At 42.4% G+C, this 21,910-nt stretch overlaps 1 protein-coding gene across 7 annotated transcripts in view; it reads left to right on the plus strand.

Annotated features, from left to right (window-relative positions):
• The window catches only part of RABGEF1 (RAB guanine nucleotide exchange factor 1), a 78,822-nt gene that overhangs the window by 18,740 nt on the left and 38,172 nt on the right, over positions 1-21,910 (plus strand). For 3 of the 7 annotated variants that reach the window (XM_073012650.1, XM_073012653.1, XM_073012652.1), the window contains exons 2-3: positions 12,247-12,435; positions 15,587-15,753. In XM_073012650.1, the coding sequence (XP_072868751.1) occupies positions 12,257-12,435; positions 15,587-15,753 (346 nt within the window). In that variant the 5' untranslated portion in view covers positions 12,247-12,256. Of the gene's footprint in view, positions 1-11,408; positions 11,486-12,246; positions 12,436-15,586; positions 15,754-21,910 lie in introns of all 7 variants that reach the window. The other 4 variants (XM_073012655.1, XM_073012656.1, XM_073012651.1 and 1 more) reach the window with 2 other exon arrangements.

A 21,910-nucleotide genomic window follows, 5' to 3' on the forward strand; every position in this document is an offset into this window, starting at 1 on the left:
CCACCATGTCCAGCCAGCATGTATAATTTTAACATAATGGCTAATCACTCATGAGGGGAAGAGATTTTTGAACATTTTTAAATAATAGAGAGACAGGGTCTGCTGTGTTGCCCAGGCTGGTCTTGAACGCTTGACCTCAAGCCATCCTCCAACCTTCGCCTCCTAAAGTGCTGGGGTTATAGGCATGAACCATTGCACCTGGCCCCGGGGAAGGGATTTTTGTATTTATTAAGCATTTAGTATGTATCATTGCTTTATTTATAGCCATGTTATTCTATGGTCTCTACAATAACCTTATTCATTCAGTTATTGTTCTTTCAACAAAGATTTGAGAACGTATGATATGCCCAGTTGTGCAGGGAAAAAACTCCTCAAACTGTATTTTTCCTCTGCTCACGCCAAGCAATCATCAACACAGAAGACTTCCATGACCATATGTGTGCGGATTCTTCCCCTACACACCACACCGACTGGGTGTCTTCTAGTTCACTTCCTGCACTATCTACCAGGAGATAGTGTCAGATCCCACAGGGTGAGGACTCAGTCTCCATGACTGCCCCTCCTAACCCCCATCAGTTGCAACTCCAGGCCTCCAGAACTTCTAACTGACCAGCTCCAAGTTCGGGTTCCCATGGCTCCCTTTTTAGGTTGGATTAATTTGCCGAGGTGATTTGCGGAACTCAGGGAGATGCTTATGTTTACCGGTTTATTGCAACGGATATTGCAAAGGATCCAGGCGAAGGAGATGCTGGGGGTGAGGAATAGGGGAAGGTGCAGCACTTCCATGCCCTCCCTGGGTGCAAGCCCTCCAGGAACCTCCACTGTGTTCAGCTCTCTGAAAGCTTCCTGGGCCCAGTTCTCTTGGGTGTTTATGGAGGCTTCCTGACATCAGCATTCGTCCGTCAGAGTCTAGAGCTGGACCCTCTCTGGGGAGGGTTTAAGACCAATCCAGGGTAGAGTCCTGCCTTGGGGCAGGTAAAAGGAGGGTAGAGAAAAGTCAGAGAGGCTGCCCATGAGGCCTAACACACCCAGCCTTATAACACAAAAGCCTGGGGCTGGCCATGGTGGCTCATGCCTGTAATCCCAGCACTTTGGGAATCTGAGGTGGGCAGATCATTTGATGTCAGGAGCTCGAGACCAGCCTGGCCAACATGGTGAAACCCCGTCTCTACCTAAAATACACCATGGGCATGGTGACAGGCACCTGTAGTACCAGTTACTCAGGAGGCTGAGGCAGGAGAATTGCTTGAACCCAGGAGGTGGCGGAGGTTGCAGTGAGCTGAGACTTCACCACTGTACTCCAGCTTGGGCAACAGAGCGAGATCCTGTCTCAAAACAAAACCAAACCAAACCTAGGAGGAGGGCTATGGTAGTTACCAGCCAGGGACCGTGGATGAAAACCAATATATAACATCACACTGGTACTATTTGAGTCAATAGAAGTGTAACAGTGGAGAAGGAAAATAAGGTCTCTGTCCTCAGCAAATTGCATTCTGGCAGTGAGGGAGACAGATCAACAGGTAAAGAAGTAAATAAAAAATACTTATTAGAAATAGGACATGGAGGCTGGGTGCAGTGGCTCACGCCCATAATCCCAGCACTTTGGGAGGCCAAGTTGGGTGGATCACTTGAGGCCAGGAATTCGAGATCAGCCTGGTCAATATGGCAAAACCCTGTCTCTACGAGAAATACAAAACTTAGCCAGGTGTGGTGCCACATGCCTGTGGTCCCAGCTACTCAAGAGGCTGAGGCAAGAGGATCGCTTGAGCCTGGGGAGGTCGAGTGTAGTGAGTCATGATTGCACCACTGCACTCTAGCCTAGGTGACAAGGTGACACCCAGTCTCAAGGAAAAGAAACCAAAAATAAGAAAAGAAAAAGAAATAGGACATGAAGGCTGGGCATGGTAGGTCACATCTGTTCAAGCCTGGGCTACGTGGTAAGACCCCGCCTCTAACCCACCTTGTGCCCCTCCGCCTGCCCCAAGAATAATAAGAAATAGGATGTGGAGAAATGGCATTGGGTCCACGACAGAGGTGAGGGTGGGGTAGGTTGGGTGGGTAGTATTTCACAGAGGCTAGGGAAGGCTTCTCACAGTCTGATATGAAAGCTTAGACCTAAACGATGAGAAAGAAACCACCTCCTGGACAGCAAGGGCCACGGCATTCCTCACATTGGAACAGCACTTGCAAAGGCTTTCCCAACAAAGAGGGAAGTGGAAAGGATAGCAGTTTGAAACACTCATTTATTTTTTGTTTTTATTTTTTTATGAGAGAAGGTCTCTGTTGCCCATGCTGGAGTTCAGTGGTGCCGTCATAGCTTGCTGCAGCCTCAAATTCCCATTCTCAACCAGTCATCCTACTTCAGCCTTCCTAAGTGCTGGGAATAGAGGCGTGAGTCATTGCCCGTGTCCACAGTACTCATTTATTATTCTCAAAGTTCTGTAGATTAGAGGTTCAAGCAGGCTCCACTGGGTATTCTGCTGAGGACCTCAGGAGGTCAGAATTAACATCGGCCATCCTGGGTTTTTATTTGGAGGTGATAGGGAAAGTCTCCTTCCACACACACTCATGTTGGCAGAATTCATTTTCATGTGGTGAAAGTGTGAGGTCCTCATTTCTTTGCTGGCTGTCAGCCAGAAGTCATTCTCGGCCTCTAGAAGCCACTCAAATTTCTTGACTTTTAGTCTCCTCCAGCTTCAAAACCATCAATAGTGATTTGACTCTCCCTAACTGCACATTTTGTCCCTTCTGTTTTTGAAAAAGATAGCTTTATTGAGGTATAATTCACATACCATACAATTCTCCCTTTTCAAGTGCACAATTACAACCATTACCACAGCCAAATTTAGAATATTTTCATCATCTCACAAAGAAACCCATGCCCTTTCTCTATACCCTTTATTTCCATCCTGTTCCCTCTCAGTGCTAAGTGACCACCAGTCTATTTTCTGTCTCTCTAGATTTCCCTGGTATGGATGTTCAGATGAATGGAATCATATAATGTGTGGTCTTTTATAACTGGCATCTCTCACTTAGCATGTTTTCAGGGTTCACCATGTTGTAGCATATATCAGTACTTCATTCCTTTTTATGACCAAATAATACTCCATTTTATGGATATACCACATTTTGTTTATTAATTCATCACTTGATGTACATTTGGGTTGTTTCTGCTCTTGGATTATTATGGATGATGCTGATATAAACGTTCATGTACAAGTTTCTCTGTGAACATATGTTTTTGTTTCTAGTCTAGGAGTGAAATTGCTGGTTTCTATGGTAATATTGTTTAATCATTTGAGAAACTGCAGGGCTTCTCCACAATGGCTGTACCATTTCGCATTCCTACAAACAATGTATGAGGGTTCCAGTTTCCCCACATCCTTGGCAACACTTGTTATTTCTGACTTTTTGGTTCTAGTCATCCTACTGGATGTGAAGTGGCATCTCATTGTGGTTTCGTTTTGCATTTCCTTGATGACAGATGATGTGGAACATCTTTTCACATACTCACGACTGTTTGACTATCTTTCTGGAGAAATGTCCATTCAGATCTTTTACCCGTTGAAAAAATTGTTACTTAGTTTTTATTATTGAGTTATAAGAATTTTTTATATATTCTGGATGGAAGTTCCTTATTACATAAATGACTTGCAGATGTTTTCTCTCATTCTGTGGGTTCTATTTTCATTTGATATGGTCCTCTGAAGCACAAACATTAAAATTTTGTTGGAGTACAATTTATCTGTCTTTTGTTGCTCCTGCTTTTGGTGCCATATCTAAACATCCTTTGTCAAATCCAGTATCATGAAAATTTTACCTCTGTATTTTCTTCTGAGAGCTTTAGTTTTAGCTTTTACATTTAAGTCTTTGATTGATTCTGAGTTAATTTTTGTATGTGGTATGAAATAAGCATCTAACATCTAACATCGTTCTTTTGCATGTGGCTATCCAGTTTTCCCAGCACAATTTGGTGAAAAGACTCTTTTTTCCTCCATTGAATAGTCTTGGTACTTTTGTGGAAAATCAGTTGACAGAAGACATGTGGGTTTATTTCTGAAATCTCAATTTATTCTGTTGATTTCTATGACTGTCCTTGTGCCAGTACCACACTGTAGTAATTCCCATGGCTTTGTAGTAAGGTTTGAAATCAGGAAATATAAGTTTTCTTACATTCTTTTTCAAGATTGTTTTGGCCATTCTGGGTCCTTGTTCTCTTCTGCATTTTAGGGTTCGTGTGCTTTCATTGGGCCCATCTAGATAATCCAGGATAATCTCCTTATTTCCATGATTAGTCAACTTAATTATATCTGCAAAGTCTTTTTGCAGTGTAAGGTGACTTAATCACAGAGAGTGAAGGTCATGGGTACACAGGTCCTGTGAGGCTTAGTTTGGTGAAAAGGTGGAGAATGATAGGAGCAGAGAGGTTGGAGAGGGACATCGGAAAGGGAGTTTCAGAAATATTACATAGTTTGCCTAAAATCACATTTCCAGTACGTGGCAGAGCTGGGGTTCGAGTGCACATATGACTGATGTCTGTGATTTCATGGTCCATACCAAATCAGTCTTCTTAGACTCAGAGCTATTGTTATTGTTTCTGTCTAATACATAAAGAGCTTTTAACGTATGCCAAGTAATGCACAGAGCACTCCTTTATGTTTTTCTAGCTCTTAAAGAGCATCTGTAGAAGTCTTTTGGCATAGATAATAGGCTCTACTGGAACCAGCTTAAGAAAAAAAGAAAAAAGCAGTTAGGGGACCAGGGTGTATGACTCAGAATCTGAGGGCAGGTGTACAGCTAAACCTTAGCCAGGGATTGGATCTGGGAGATTGAAATCACTCAGGACCTACCGGGCCTTCTACTTTTCTCTGCTTCTTGGGGTATGTCTGTTTCACTCTGTAGACTGTCCTGATGCTCAGACCACTTGATGGAAGATGATCAAGTTACACAGTTCCATCATTCAAGAGAACAGCCCCGAGTTAGTCCCATTTCCAAAACTCCAAGCAAAAGACTCTAACACAGTTGGAGAGAATCAGCTGTGACCCTGAATTGGGGGACCATTCACCTTATACAAACATAGCTGCTGCCAGCTTATCTTTGCGGATTGAGAGGACAGTTTCCTGATAACACGGGAGGTTATGTGCTAGGCAGACTCCCCAAACTATGTTCATTTTAGTAACATCATACATATAGTATATTTCATACATATAGTGTACTTCATACATATAGTACAACATCATACTTATAGCACAAAATTTAAAACACTTAATTGATCTGTGCAAAAAAATAGGTATTTCCTTTTGCCTATTTCTCTTGGAAGGGAAGAAAAGGGACATCAGGATGATAATGGCAAGATTAACTTAGACTTTCAAAATAATTTGAAACCCAGAACTTGGTATACTAAGTGTAGGCTTACTTCAGCCCAGGAGTTCAAGACTACCTGGGTAACGTGGCAAAACATCGCCTCTACAAAAAAATACAACAGTTAGCCAGGCGTGGTGGGAGTATTGCTTAAGCTCGGGAAGTCAAGGCTGCAGTGAGCTGCGATCACGCCACTGCACTCCAGCCTGAATGACAGACCCTCTTCTGAAAAAAAAAAAAAAAAAGGAAGCTTAATGCTTAGTGATGTCTCTGCCACTTACCACCTTTTTGATGGAATAAGTCACGATTTCTTAATGTTAGTATCTTTATCTCTTACCATAGGACGTAGTAGATGGTCTTTAAAAACATTCTAGGCCTCTATTCTTTTCTTTTTTTCTACTTCTTATTTTCTTCTTTTCTCCCTCAGCCTTATCTACTATTTATAAATGGCTGATGTCTTAGATCTAAATCCTGACCTTGGAGGGCTTTAACCTTGCAGAGGAAGTAAACAGTAAACTTGAGAGTTCTTTCTAATTAGATTTCCCTCTCCCTGCCAATTCGCATTAAATAACTCTTACAGATCTGACCTCTAAGGTAGATTACCATTGTCTTCTTTCCATTCCCACTGTGTTACCTCTTATTATTTATTTATTTATTTTTGAGACAGGGTTTCACTCTGTTGCCCAGGCTGGAGTGCCCTGGTGCGATCTCAGCTTACTGCAGCCTCTGCCTCCCAGGTCCAAGCGATTCTTGTGCCTCGGCCTCCTGAGTACCTGGGATTACAGGCAAGCGCTACCACGCCTGGCTACCCACTGTGTTACCTCTGGTCCTCTAATTGTAGTTGTCTCTTGGTCAGTAGCTGTGTCTCCTGTTCTGTACTTCTACCTAATCTAACCTAGAAATTGCCTCTCAAGTTTTTGTTTGTTTGTTTTTTTAGATAGCGTCTCCCTCTGTTGCCCAGGCTGGAGTACAATGGCGTGATCTTGGCTCACTGCAACCTCCGTCTCCCAGGTTTACATGATTCTTGTGTCTCAGCCTCCTGAGTAGCTGGGATTACAGGCGTCTGCCACCATTTCCAGCTAATTTTTGTATATTTAATAGAGACTTTGCCATGGCTTTGCCATGTTGGCCAGGCTGGTCTCAAACTCCTGCCCTCGTGTGATCCACCCGCCTCGGCCTCCCAAAGTGCTGGGATTATAGGCGTGAGCCACCGTGCCCAGCCAAGGTGGTGGTGGTGGTGGTGGTTGTTTTTCTATCATAGAGTAAAATTGATTTGGGAGGAGTATAATGTTCTGGGAATTTTTAAATTTTAATAGATTTATGTAAGCACCTCCACAATCAGAATACAGAAGTTTCATCACCTAAAAACTTTCTTGTGCTCATCCTTTATAGTCATATCCTTTCCTACCCCTAGTTCCTAAATGGAATTATACAGTGTGTTAAGTTTTAAGATGGCTGCTATGGTCTGAATCTTTGTGTGTCCCCCAAATCCGTATGTTGAAATTCTTTTTTTTTTTTTTTTTTTTTTTGAGACGGAGTCTTGCTCTGTCGCCCAGGCTGAAGTGCAGTGGCCAGATCTCCACTCACTGCAAGCTTTGCCTCCCGGGTTCGCGCCATTCTCCTGCCTCAGCCTCCCGAGCAGCTGGGACTACAGGTGCCCGCCACCTCGCTCGGCTTATTTTTTTGTATTTTTAGTAGAGATGGGGTTTCACCGTGTTAGCCAGGATGGTCTCGATCTCCTGACCTCGTGATCTGCCCATCTCGGCCTCCCAAAGTGCTGGGATTACAGGCTTGAGCCACCGCGCCTGGCCCATATGTTGAAATTCTAAACCACAAGGTGATGCTACTAGGAGGTGGAGCCTTTGGGAGGTGAGTAGTTCATGAAAGTGGAGCCCCCATGACTGGGGCTTATAAGTGCCCTTATAAGAGACAGCAGAGAGCCTAGCCTGTCTTCCCCTCCCACCATGTGAGGACACAGGGAGAAGGTACCTTCATTGAACCACCAGACACCAACATCTGATGACTTTTTGATCTTGAACTTGCCAGCTTCCTGAACTGTGAGAAATAAATTTCTGTTTTTTGTGACCTACCCAGTTTATGGTATTTTGTTCCTGCAGCCAGAAGGAACTAAGATGCTGGCTTCTATCAGCATAAAGCCTTTGAGATTCATCGAAGTTGTTGGGTGTACTGATACCTGTTGTTGTTTTCCTGAGTAGCATTCTGTTGTGTGGATGTACCATAGTTTGTTTATTCATTCTCCCATTGAAGGATATTTTAGTTGTCATTTTTTTGCCATCACAAATAATGCTACTATCACTGTTTGTGTATAGAATTTTGCAAATAGCAGTTTTTATTTCTCTAGAGGAAATACCCAGGAGAGGGATTACATGGTTGGATGGTCATTGTATGTATACATTTTTGAGAAACTATAAAAGTGTTTTCTCTAGTGTCTGTATATTTTGCATTCCACTAGGAATGTATGAGGGTTGTAGTTGCTCTGCATCCCTGCCACCACTTGGTATTGTCAGTATTTATTTTTTTTCTGAGGTGGGGTCTCATCTGTCACCCAGGCTGAAGTGCAGTGGTGTGATGATACTGGCTTGCTGCAGCTTCCACCTCCCGGGCTCAAGTGATCCTCCCACCTCAGCCTACTGAGTAGCTGGAACCGTATCCATGCACCACCATCCCTGCCTAATTTTTTTTTTTTTTTTTGTATTTTTTGGTAGAGAGTGGATTTTGCCATGTTGCCCAGGCTCTGTCAGTATGTTTTATTTTGACCATTCTAATAGTGACAGCTCATGGTGGTTTTAGTTTGCATTTCTCTAATGACTGAACAGTGTTGAACAACTATTCATGTGCTTCTTTGCCACCACAATAACTGCAAGGGACCTGAGTTTTAAATCCTCCCTACTTAAAAGTAGCAAGTTAGTCTCCATAGTTGCATGGATATTGTCCCTAGACGACAAACTTCTTGGTTGGAGGCAAAAGAGGAGGACACAGGTCACAGGACATCAGCAGAACCAGCTTCATGTCCACATGGACTGACTACCTTTGTCCTGTAAGTTCCCTGTGGGCAATGACACAAGTAGGAAATCCAAGCTCAGGGAACTGAGCTCTCCATAAGGGGTGGCAAACAAACGTTTCAAACCTTTGATGTGAAGGGAGACATTATATTTACTGTACTGGACAGTTAACAAATTGTCTTCTGCTGTGGAAGGAACTATCATCTTTCTCTTGTAAGGATGTTCAATATACAAACATTGTTGACTGGACAGTATGTAGCAAAGGCTTCTCACGGAAATGTGCGACACCAGTGTGTCTGTCTTCTTTGGTAAAGTGTCTGTTGAGGTTTTTTGCTCATTTTTAAGTTGGGTGTTTTGTTTTCTGACAACTGAGTTTTGAGAGTTCTTTATACATTCTGGGTATGTAAGTTCTTTGCCAAATTGGTGATTTGCTGCAAGTATGTTCTCCCATTCTGTAGCTTGTCTTTTTATTTTCTAAACAGTTATTCCCAGAGCAAAATGTTTTGTTGCCAAGTTCGGGATGCAGATTCTGTGGGCTGTGGCTTTAATGTCAGTTCATTGTTCAGAGTTTTGTAGTGCTGTTTCCATCTGTTTCATGCATGTGCTGATCTGAGATCTGCATAGTGGTCTCTCTGTTAGTCTCAATTTAGAAACCTTTGGTACTGAATAGCATCAGATCCATGCATATGCAGCCTAAGGGTAAGCCTAGAAATTGCTTTCCTGAGTTCTCCTCAGCAATTTTTCCCATACTTTTTGTTCCCCAGGAGCTCATATTTCCTTTCTTTGTCCAGAAAACTGTGGATTTAGTTATCCCACTCTGTCATGTCCTTCCACCACTGCCTGTACGTTTGAGACCAAGGATAGATATTGGGAAAAATCCATAGTTCTCCTGCCTCAGAGTTTGGCTGCTGTACTCTCTCCTTTCAGCCATAGCTGCAGACAAAGCACACGATTGCTGGGCACTGGCTCAAGAGAAAGTGGGGATGGTAAGTGGAGAGATCCCCATATTCTCCCTGGCTGTTATGAGTTCCCTTTCACATGCCTGGAGCCCGATCTAGAGGAGCTTTCTGTGTGCTGTGGGGCCCATTTCCAGGTTGGCTGGTGGTATTGGATGGGAGAAGGAGGTAATCTCTTAGACGGCTGGGTGATACTTCCAATTCTGGTCTTCCCCACTTCTGCATTTTGCTTTTCAGAATCCTCAAAAGTAGTGCACAGTGCATACTGTCCAGGTTTGATAGCTGGGTGAAATCTGTGAGGCCTCTCTCCCCAGCAACTGCAATCGCTGTGCTCAATTTTTCTTCCTTGTTTTCATTTATGCCTGACTTCCTTCTAGCTGTCACCCCTGTGTCTGCACACCTTAAATATTCAGCCAAAGATTGTTGTTCGTTCAGACAAAGATTGAGATTGCGCCCAAACATCTCAGTCTTTAGTTAGGCTTCCACTCTGATCAGCAGAGCCTGTGCATGCACAGAGGAGATACAGGAGAAACCTGCAAAAATAAGAGCAAAGTTAGAGGGGAGGGCTTGAAATTTGAGTTCATTCCTTGATCTGGACATAGATGCATCGCAGAAAGTGGAAGTTTTGTCCATCTTTACAGTTGCTTTTGCAGGAGGGGATTTATTTTCCTTCTCACTTGGTCATGCTAGAAGACAGAACTCTAAATCTCAAGTTTTATGTCTTAAGATAGAGATCTTACCACGCTTTCCCCTTTTCAGGAGCTTTCAGTGTTGACTTTCAGTCCAGACTCTGTAGCTTAGAGTTTTAAAAAGCCATCATGATTTGACTTCCCACCTAACTTGTTTAGTTTACCTTCTGTCTATACAAATCATTCATATTTTACATTTGCCTTCCTGCTTCTGAGCTTTTTGTGAAAGGCATCCTTCCTGTCCAGAATGTCCTTCCTCTTTCTGTCATCTTTCCGAGACCCTTTCAACACAAGGCTCTTTAAGGCCTGTCACCAGCATCCCCAAGTGGTCTCTATACTCCCTATGTCAGAAGTCCTATGTCTGTTGCTTCCCAACAGTTTCCTAACACTCTCTTTTTCTGCATTTTTCAGTCTGCCTGTGCTTTTGGTTATGAGCTTCATGAGGGCAAGGACGTGCTCTATCAGTTGCATCACCAGTGCCATCTAGCTCAATTCTCTGCACACAGTTGGCACTTAGTAAATGTTTGAGTTAAATTAATAAGATCCCCAAGATATAGGGCTTAATTTTATCTGCACATGTGTGTCTCTTGAATGAATGGTGAGGAGTGCTGCTTTTTTTCTGTGCTTGTTTGGCAGTTTGTTATTGTGGAGAAGAATGAAGACCATGTGGTTTCAGTTTGAAAGGAAATTGTTGCATAGCGATTTACCATACAGCTGTGAGACTATGAACAAATGAGTTTAAATATTACACAGTAGAAAAGAAAACTGACTTTGGAAATTATGATATTATTTCAATTTTTTTTCTCTCCTCTTCTTTCTAGACAAGGCCTCGCTCTGTCACCCAGGCTGGAGTGAAGTGGTGTAATCATGGCTCACTGCAGCCTCCAACTCCTGGGCTGAGGCAGTCCTCCTATCTCAGCCTCCCGAGTAGCTGGAACTATAGGCATACACCATCACACCCAGCTAGTTTTTGCATTTTTTGGTAGAGATGGGGTCTTGCTGTGTTGCCGAGGCTGGTCCTGAACTCCTAGCCTCAAGTGATCCTCCCACCTTGGCCTCCCAAAGTGGCATGAGCCACTGTGTGCATCCTGGGTTTGTTTTTTTACAGTAGCCATCCTAATGGGTATGAAATGATATCTTATTGTGGTTTTGATTTGCATTTCTGTGATGATTAGTGATGCTGAGCATTTTTTCACTTGTTTGTTGTCTGTTGGTATATCTTTGGAGAATTGTCTTGAAGTCCTTTTCCCATTTGTTAACCAGATTATCTTGGTTTTTTTGTTATTGAGTGGTCAGGGTTCCTTTATATTCTGGATATTAACCCCTTATTAGATATGTGGTTTGCAGATATGTTCTCTCATTCTGTGTGTTGTTCACAGAATGGCTCACTGCAAGCTCCGCCTCCTGGGTTCACGCCATTCTTCTGCCTCAGCCTGCCGAGTAGCTGGGACTACAGGTACCCGCCACCACACCTGGCTAATTTTTTTGTATTTTTAGTAGAGACGGGGTTTTACCATGTTAGCCAGGATGGTCTCCGACTCCTGACCTCATAATCCGCCTGCCTTGGCCTCCCAAAGTGCTGGGATTACAGGCATGAGCCACCGCCAACGCCCGGCTAATTTTTTTGTATTTTTAGTAGAGACAGGGTTTCACCATGTTAGCCAGGATGGTCTCGATCTCCTGACCTTATTACCAGCCCCCCTCGGCCTCCCAAAGGGCTGGGATTACGGGCGTGAGCCAGCTCGTCCAGCCTGTGCAGACATTTTCAAGTTTGATGGAATGTATTTGTCTGACTTTGCTTTTGTTGCCTGTGGTTTTGGTGTCATATTCTAGAAGTCGTTGCAAAATCCAGTGTCGGGAAGCTTTTCCCCTAAGTTTTCTTCTAGGAGTTTTCTAGTTTCCAGCCTTTACGTTTAAGTCTTTAATGTTAGCCCTTTCTTAAATTTTTTTTTTTTTTTTTTTTTTTTTTTTTTTTTTTTTTTGTATTTTGGGCGGGGAATAAGTCTTTCATTTGGCTGTGTCATGAAATTTACTATATTTAATATTTCTTTTTTCTTTCTTCCTCCCCTCCCTCCCTCCCTCCTTCATTTCTTCCTTCCCTCTCTTACAGCTTGAAGATAATGGAATGACTCACTTTTTGTTCATAATTGGTAAGATTTTAGTTAGTAGAATGATAATCCATTTTCAACAGCACTTTCTTGTTTGTTCATTGGTTAGCAGGAAGAAGATGAGCCTGAAGTCTGAACGCCGAGGAATTCATGTGGATCAGTCGGACCTCCTGTGCAAGAAAGGATGTGGTTACTACGGCAACCCAGCCTGGCAGGGTTTCTGCTCCAAGTGCTGGAGGGAAGAGTACCACAAGGCCAGGCAGAAGCAGATTCAGGAGGACTGGGAGCTGGCAGAGCGGTAAAAGGACTTAACTAGGGGTGATTGAACAGTGACGCGACTGGATACGTAGTTCTGTCACCTTCCAAATGCATTTTTTCACTTCTGCTTTAAGCTATCAGCACGTCAGTTTAATATTAAGGAAAAGGATGTGTTGCCCTCTTCTCAGTTAACTTTTAATGAACAGCTTTCAGTAGTTTCTTCATTTTGTGTTTGTCTTAACTTCTGATTATTTTCTTTGGGTTGTGTTAGTTTTAGTTCTCACATTTAGATAATAAGCTCCTTGGAGTGGAAGAATGGAGATAGACATATTTCCTAGTGAAGATTAAATGAGCTAATAAATATGTACCCAGTGCAGGGCTTGCAAATGGCACTCATCAAGCATTATTTCCCTCATTCTTTTAATATAATATATTCAGCATTGCATCTAGCTCAGTGATAAAACACAGTAGTAGAAATCTGTTGACTTGTATATAGTCATTGCATTGTAGAAATTTAACTTTTCTTTAAAAATTAGGTCAAAGGCAGTTGGTATTATCCAGAAAAATAATGATGTTAAAAATTAAAAATTAAATGATGAGCCGGGTGCAGTGACTCACGCCTCTAATTCTAGCACTTTGGGAGGCTGAGGCAGGAGGATCACCTGAGGTTAGGAGTTTGAGACCAGCCTGACCAACATGGTGAAACCTAGTCTCTACTAAAAATATTTAAAAAGTTTGTTGGGTGTGGTGGTGCACATTTGTTATCCCAGCTAATCAGGAGGCTGAGGCAGGAGAATTGCTTGAACCCAGGTGTTGGAGGTTGCAGTGAGCTGAGATCGTGCCACTGCACTCCAGCCTGGGAGACAGAGTGAGACTCTGCCTCAAAAAATAAATAAATAAATAAATAAATAAATAAATAAATAAATAAATAAATGATGGGAAGGCTAGTGAGCATAGTAACTAATAAAATGCTCTTTGCCAGAGCATTCTAGAAATTCTAAAACTGCTTCAACAGAAGAGAGTCAAATGGAATTCTTCCAACTCCTCTAGCTAGTTTTTTGTTTTTTCATCCAGTCAGCCAATATTTGTTGAGTGACTACTTTGCTGACATCTGTGGTGAACGCAGAGAATTAGAAATCACACATTGCTTTCAGTGACTGTTGTCAATCAAAGAGAGAAAATTTTAGCCCAGAACATGAATGATCTCCTCAGGGTTTCCCCTGCATGTCTGATGCTGTCAGTAGCAGATCCTGTTTCAAAAACAGAGTAGAGGCCACTAGGCACGAACTCTGTCAGCTTCATCCCCTCGCCACATAAAAATGTACTAATACCTTTATATTAACTTATTGTCTGTCCCAAAGAAAGAGGTGTCCTGATTCCATCCTCAGGCTTAGCACCTCCACCTGTGACTTTTGTTCTATTTCTTACTGCTTTTAATTGTGACCCTGCTAAATCACTTGGAAAGTTTGTAAAAGCAGTGACTGCTGGACCTTACCCTCAGAGTCTCTGATCTTAGTAGCTTGAGAGTAAGACCAGATAATTTCCATTTCTAACAAGTTGCCTGGTGATGCTGCTGCTGCTGTCTGGGGAATCACACTTGGAAAATCATTATCTTTTAGATAGTGCTTGTGTTGTTTTTGTTTGTTTGTTTTGAGACAGGGTCTTGCTCTGTCACCCTGGCTGGAGTGCAGTGGTGTAGTCTTGACTCACTGCAACCTCAGTTTCCTGGGCTCAAGTGATCCTCCTGCTTCAGCCTCCCAAGTAGCTAGGACTACAGAAGTATGCCACCACACCCAGCTAATTTTTATATTTTATGTACAGACAGGGTTTCACCATGTTGTCCAGGCTAGTCTCAAACTCCTGAGCTCAAGTGATCTGGCCACCTTAGCCTCCCCGCGCTGGGATTACAGGCATGAGCTACCGCACCTGACCTGTGTTTGGGAATTAATACAGGTGGTTCACATGCAGCTAATCCAAAGCCAAATTTATTGCTTTTATTTATTATTCTCCCCATTCTGAACATTTTCCTCCTAACCCTTCTGATTCAATTAATGGCATCACTATTTACCAAGTTAGCTAAAAAATCTTGGTTTCATTCTTAATTTCTCCTTCATCTCCCTTGCTACCTACAACTTGACCAAGTTTTGTTTCTTCCAACTCAGAAAAGGCTTTTGAATTTTACCTTTTCTACTCCTATTTTCCAGGTACTTATTTTCTTTTACTTAAACCTTTGTAATATACTCTTACTTCTTGTCCCTGTCTCTAGTTTCTCTACCCTTCAAGTTGTTCACACAGCTACCTGCATGATCTTTCTAAAGCACAGATCTGACAACGATAACTTCTTGGATTTACAGTCTTTCTTGCTTCCCCACCACATGATGAAATCCAGAATGTGGGCTTAGCAATCAAGATTCCTTACCCTCTGGTGCCTTACTGTGTATCCAGCATCACCATTCATTACACACCCAGTGCTCTGGCTACATTCAGCTTGTTGTGAAGCAAACCACAGGCTTGCACATTTGTAGTTCCTCCTTCTTGGAATATCCTTTCACTTAGAATACTATTCGGCCTTATTAGTCAGGCGTGGTGGTGTATGCCTGTAGTCTCAATAACTTGGAAGGCTGAGGCGTGAGAATCGCTTGAACTCAGGAGGCAGAGGTTGTAATGAGCCGAGATCGTACCATCTCACCTCAGCCTGGGCGATGGAGTGACACTCTGTCTCAAAAACAACCCAAAAAAAAGGATCCTATTTATCCTTTAAGACCCAGCCCAAACATCACTGTGGTAAGGCCCCAACAGACTCCCCCAGCAGATTGAGTTGTTCTTTCCTGTGTTCTCACAGCACTCAATGTTTACTCTCTAATGTAGCAGCTGTCCCATTATGTAGCATTTGTTTACTTACCTTTTTCTCTGTTCCAGCCTTGAGCTTGTTAGGGAAAAGGACTAGACTTGATTTCTTTCATGTAGCCCTAGAGCAGTTGCTGAATGAGCATGAGAAGATCCCATTTGAAATCTGTAGTGCATGAAGAGCAGCCCATCCTGTAGCTATGTGAGACCTCAGGCTGATTTGGTATATTTAGTCTCTAGTTCTAAAATCTTTAGATCCTCCTGAATTAATGCAGTAATAACCTTCAGATAAAGAGAAACCTTGAAGAATATCTAGATCATTCTAATCCTTTCTTGAATTGCAGACTCCAGCGGGAGGAAGAAGAGGCCTTTGCCAGCAGTCAGAGCAGCCAAGGGGCCCAATCCCTCACATTCTCCAAGTTTGAAGAAAAGAAAACCAACGAGAAGACCCGTAAGGTTACCACAGTGAAGAAATTCTTCAGTGCGTCTTCCAGGGTCGGATCAAAGAAGGGTAATGTTCTGATACTCTTTTTTTCTTCTCTGCCTGAGTGAGACACAGAGTAGATCCACAATGCTCACAGGCTCAGCTTTGTAATTTCTGTCAACTTTTTGAGAATATCAGCTCAGATTTGAGACTGAAAGTGGGTTTGAGGGTCAGACAATATATGAAACCAATACTCTCTTTGGTTGAAAGACATTGTGTTTTAGAGAAATTTGTTTATAGGAGGAATAAAGAGAATTGAAATAAGTAGTTTTGTTTATGAAATTCATCCCCATCCAAATGACTTTATCTCTTTGGATGTTTTGTTTTTTTGTGTCTTTATTTGTGGATCCTGGTTTGTTCTGTGGTGTAATACCCTCATTGTTCACAGCTTGTCAGAAATGGTGATTTCTAGGCTTGAAAGTCATCTGAGAGAGATTTTCTGCTCGAGAGCTTATTTGAGAGACAACTTGTGTCTTGAGAAAAGTGTATTGAGAAAATATAGGAAAAGGCCCACGTTGGGCTCCTGGGGGGATGAGAGTGAGCCGTAGTAGTTATTTTCCAGTGCATGGATTTGTATGTAGGTGATCATATTCACCCTGCTTCTTAAAATGCCATGTAACTAGCAAGAGGATTGTCACTTAAGTCACAGTTGTTCTACGATTGAGCAGCCTAGCCAGTTGAAGTGGCCCAACGTGAAGCAGGAAAGAATCTTTGTTGTCAGGCCTCAGTCTCTGAAAATGTATGTTGTTACTCAGAGTTATGCAGTCAATGTGAAATAATGAGGGAGACTGGGAACCACCACTGATGCTGTCAGAAGACCTGTTCTCTGGGAGCCCCCTCACTTGCTCCCCAGTTCCTACCCTGGGGTAATTGTAATGAGGTCTTCTCTCCTGGAGGCAACGGAATGAAAAATAAGATAGTGTTACCCCTTAAGATCCTTGCCGGTCTTCTAGGTTTTGTGACTTTTGCTGTTTCCTTTTGTTTTATTAAAAGGAAATATTGCTCATAACCAAAAACACACTTCTCTTTAAGACATGGATACCAGGCCTGGTGCGGTAGCTCAAGCCTATAATCTCAGCACTTTGGGAGGCCAGGACAGATGGATTTCCTGAGCTCAGGAGTTTTTGAGACCAGCCTGGGCAACATAAAACCCCATCTCTACAAAAAATAGAAAACCCCGTCTCTACAAAAAATAGAAAAATAATCCAGGCACAGTGGCATGTGCCTGTAGTCCCAGCTGAGGCCAGGAGGCTGAGGCAGGAGAATCATTTGAACCCAGGAGGTGGAGGTTGCAGTGAGCCAAAATGGTGCCATTGCACTCCAGCCTGGGTGACAGAGCAAGATCCTGTCTAAAAAAAGGAAAGAAAAGAAAAAAGATGGATTATATGATGAATTTGAAGTTGTTTCTTGGTTGGTTGCCAGTTGTAGCAATTTTGTCTCTACGAAAAACGAGGAAAAAAATTAGTTCCTGCCAGAGATTAAATAAGAATGTATTGGGCTCATGATTTATTTATTAGAAGGTGGAATAGACAGATAGTAAGGTGACTTTGGAATCACCCCTAGTTTGAGTCCTAACTTTGTCATTTACCAGCTTTGTGACCCTGGGTGTACTAACGACTCCGAGTCCTGTCAACAGTGAGGGACAGTAATACCTACCAGAGGCATGTGATGAGGGTTCAGTGAGTTAATGTGCGTAAAGAGCTTAGCACAGTGCCTGACACACACAGTAGATTTCCAGTAAGTGTTAGCTGTTTTAAAATGCAAGTTATTCTTCTGATACAATAATCTTGCAGGGAGCGCAAGGGCATTTACTATTAAGACCACTCATTCCTATTTAGCTTAAGGTCTGTTTCTTGATGATATGTAGTGAAATAAGTATTTATAGCAGATAAAATAATTTTAAAAATTATAAAATTATCAGCTCTAACAGCCTCATTTTGCAGGTGACAGTATGAAAGTCCATAAAGGTTAACTAATTTACCCAAGGTTGCACAATGAGTTTGTGTATGAGATCTTGGGTCTCCTAATTCCTGGGTCTATATTTTTCCATTATATTCCTTTATCCAATGTGTATACTTCAGAAACTCAGGTTATTTAATATATATCATAAATAATATATATATGAAATTTCTGTTACTTAAGTACATAATCGTCATTTATATTCACTGACTCTCCTTGGTGGTTTTAAAAACCTGTGGCCCAAAAGCCTCTGTACAGTGTGCATTATACTATGGAAAGAAGATTTACAATTTAGTACAGAGTCTGTACTTTAAAAAGAAACAATTCTGGAGCTGGGTGCCGTGGCTTGTACCTACCTATAATCCCAGCTATTTGCAAGACTAAGGTAGGAGGATTACATGAGCTCAGGAGTTAGTGGCTTCAGTGAGCTGTGATTGTGCCACTGTATTCCAGCCTGGGCATCAGAGTGAGACACCAACATTAAAAAAAGTAATTAATTAAAAAAGAAAGAATCCAAGTGAATTTTGTTTTAAAAAATATGTATGCAGAATGGTTTTTACTTTTGTTCTTGTCTCCCCACCGCCCCCCATCTTTTTGAATGTTAGATTTGTACTTTAGATATTTTGTTCTTTAGTTGCTTGTTGTCTGTAGAAAGCTTTTGGGGATAAAGACCGTAAAGTATTTTAAAAATTCATGTTAGAAAAGAAGATTCCATTATGTCTTTGTTTCACAGACCACTTAATATAACTTAGCCAGGTAAATTTTGCATTTCACACTGATTACTTCTTTGGCCATTGTGTGTGGATAAGGTTAGCCTGAGTGCAGTTTTAATGTATTGGGTCTAGACTAGAAACAGATTTTTTGTATTCCGTATTCTTGATCTTCTTTAGTCTGTGATGCCCTTGCTCTTGGTATTTTACTTGTTTCTATTAGTAGCATAAAGGAAAGCTTTTATGCCATACATAAGAACTTGGTAGCAGACAAAATACAAATAACCTTCTACGGAATTTGAAGATATTTTCACATTCTTGTAGAGTTGGATACGCCTTCAGAGAAAGTACATGGAATATCTTGACTGTAAAGACTCAGTTACAGTGTTTTAGTCTGCACAGTCAGGGTGAGTGAGCTGTGTAGAGGAAGTCACAGTGGTTGGCCAAGCTGAGATACTTGCTTATACATTCCAAAGTGCCCTTTTCTTTCAGAACTCCTATAATCTTGTCATCCCAAGTATCATCTTATGTACCTCTTTCACGAATGGATCTGAAGACAGTGGTCCTACAAAGCATATCTTTTCTTTTTTAGAGTTAAAATACCAATACTGGCTGGGTGTGGTGGCTCACACCTGTAATCCCAGCACTTTGGGAGGCTGAGGCAGGTGGATCACGAGGTCAGGAGATCGAGACCATCCTGGCTAACCCGGTGAAACCCCGTCTCTACTAAAAATACAAAAAATTAGCCGGACGTGGTGGCGGGCCCCTGTAGTCCCAGCTACTCGGGAGGCTGAGGCAGGAGAATGGCGTGAACCCGGGAGGTGGAGCTTGCAGTGAGCCGAGACCACGCCACTGCACTCCAGCCTGGGCAACAGAGCCAGACTCCGTCTCAAAAAAAAAAAAATACCAATACCACCCAGACCTTAGACTCTAAATACTATTATTCTTTAAAGTGAACCAGGGCTTCTTGGAGAAATGACTGATTCTGGGACTGGGGCAGGGAAAAAAGGCCCCTTCAATATTTTGAGGACATTTCAGAAGATCCAGAAGCCAGCTTGGAGGGGTTTCCACTGACCAAGTCTGGGATAATTTGAATGTCCAAATAAATAAGGACAATAAGGCCGGGCACGGTGGCTCACGCCTGTAATCCCAGCACTTTGAGAGTCCGAGGCGGGCAGATCACCTAAGGTCGGGAGTTTGAGACCAGTCTGGCCAACATGGCGCAACCCCATCTCTACTAAAAATACCAAAATTAGGCAGGTGTGGAGGTGAGCGCCTGTAATCCCAGCTACTTGGGAGGCAAAGTCAAGAGAATCGCTTGAGGCCTGGCGCGGTGGCTCACGCCTGTAATCCCAGCACTTTCCGAGGCCGAGGCAGGGGGATCACGAGGTCAGGAGATCGAGACCATTCTGGCTAACATGGTGAAACCCCATCTCTACTAAAAACACAAAAAATTAGCCAGGCGTGGTGGCCGGCAACTGTAGTCCCAGCTACTCGGGAGGCTGGGGCAGGAGAATGGCGTGAACCCGGGAGGCGGAGCTCGCAGTGAGCTGAGATCTTGCCACTGCACTCCAGCCTGGGCGACAGAGTGAGACTCCGTCTCAACAACAACAACAAAAAAGAGAATCGCTTCAACCTGGGAGGTAGAGATTGCAGTGAACTGAGATCGTGCCACTCCAGCCTGGGCAACAAAGCGAGACTCTGTCTTAAAAAATAAATAAAATAAAATAAAATGAAGAAATCAATAAATAACAATAAATGAAGTAAAACTGATTGAACAAAAATCATAATCCTTGTGTTAATTTAGTAAAATAGAGAAATATGCTGGTGCAGGGGCTCATGCCTGTAATCTCAGCACTTTGGGAGGCCGGGAGAGGTGGATCATCTAAGGTCGGGAGTTCGAGACCAGCCTGGCCAACATGGTGAAACCCTGTCTCTACTAAAAATACAAAAATTAGCCAGAGGTGGTGGCGTGTGCCTGCAATCCCAGCTACTTGGGAGGCTGAGGCAGGAAAATTGTTTGAACCCGGAGGTGGAGATTGCAGTGAGCCGAGATCATACCACTGCACTGCAGCCTGAGCAACAATGTGAGATCCTCATCTCTTAAAAAAAAAAAAAAAAATTAAAAAATAGCTGGGCTAGTGCCTGTAGCCCCAACTGCTTAGGAGGCTGAGGTGAGAGGATCGTTTGAGCCTGGGAGGTTGAGGCTGCAGTGTGCTGTGTTCATGCAACTGTACTCCAGCCTGGGTGACAAAGTGAGACCCTGATTTAAAAAGAAACCAAAAACACAAGGTGACTTTAAGTTGAAGAGCAAGCACTTGCCATTTGAGCCCTAGCCAAAACTATAAACTGTAATGTGGGTGACATTGTTCTTTTCCATATTTTCTTCTTCTTCACTTCTTTCACCTTACACATTGAATCCCTATTTGGCTGTTCAGACATAACTCACGTCCTCCCTGTGTACCGAACACCTGAACCGTCTCTCACTTTCCCCTCTCTAATCCAAACTTCTAGCCTCTTAGTAGGGGTTAATTTTTAGGAAGCTTAGAGAAAAACAACCAAGTGTTGATTTTAGTAACTTGTATGATCGTAACTAGCTAATAGAATTAATCCTCATTTACATTTTAAAAGGGGATTTTTTTTTTTTTTTAAAGTAGAAGTGTCTCATTGGATAAGTATATGTGGGAGGGAAGCATATTGTAAGCAAAGCAATAAAGGAAATGAGTAGGGTTTTCCTGTCTTTGACTGGCCTACAGACCTCCAAAGTCAGAGGGATTGGTGTTCTTCTGAAGAGTCTTCAGTCCTCTCTTTGGCTTACTGAGGTAATTGCAGCATAGTCAACAGCTCAGGCCTTGGATTTAAGCGCACAGAGCTGGGTTCAAATTCCAGTCTTTACTGTATAAGTGACTGCAACGTTATTCAAGTTACTTAACATATTCAAGCCTCAGCTTCCTCATTTGTAAATATCATAAGTGTATAACCCGATAGACTTGTGAGGATTATACAAAATAGCATTGTAAAAGTACTTAGTGCTTAATAGACATTATCTATATGTAAGTTACTACCATTATTATTTTGTCAGATGGAATATGTATTATGTTTTTATTGGGTTGAGTGTTCTGTCAGAGTCAGATAGGTCAAATTGGTTGATAGCATTGCATTGTTCAAGTCTTCTGTCTTTAGTGACTTTTTAAAAATCACCTTTCTGTCAATTACTGAGTGAGGAATATTGAAATGTCCAAATTTGTTTCTCCTTTCAGTTCTGTCAGATTTTGTTTTTTGTGTTTTGAAGCAGTGTTATTAGTATATACATATTTAGGATTGCTGTGTCTTCTGGAAAAATGAACCCCTTTTTTATGATGAGATGCCCTTTTGTTCTTGGTAATATGGTCCATGTTCTTTTTTTTTTTTTTTTTTGAGACGGACTCTTGCTCTGTTGCCCAGGCTGGAGTGCAGTGGCAAGATCTCAGCTCACTGCAAGCTCTGCCTCCCGGGTTCACGCCATTCTCCTGCCT

The sequence above is a fragment of the Chlorocebus sabaeus genome, chromosome 28 (assembly GCF_047675955.1).
Source record: "Chlorocebus sabaeus isolate Y175 chromosome 28, mChlSab1.0.hap1, whole genome shotgun sequence".
NCBI lineage: Eukaryota > Metazoa > Chordata > Mammalia > Primates > Cercopithecidae > Chlorocebus > Chlorocebus sabaeus.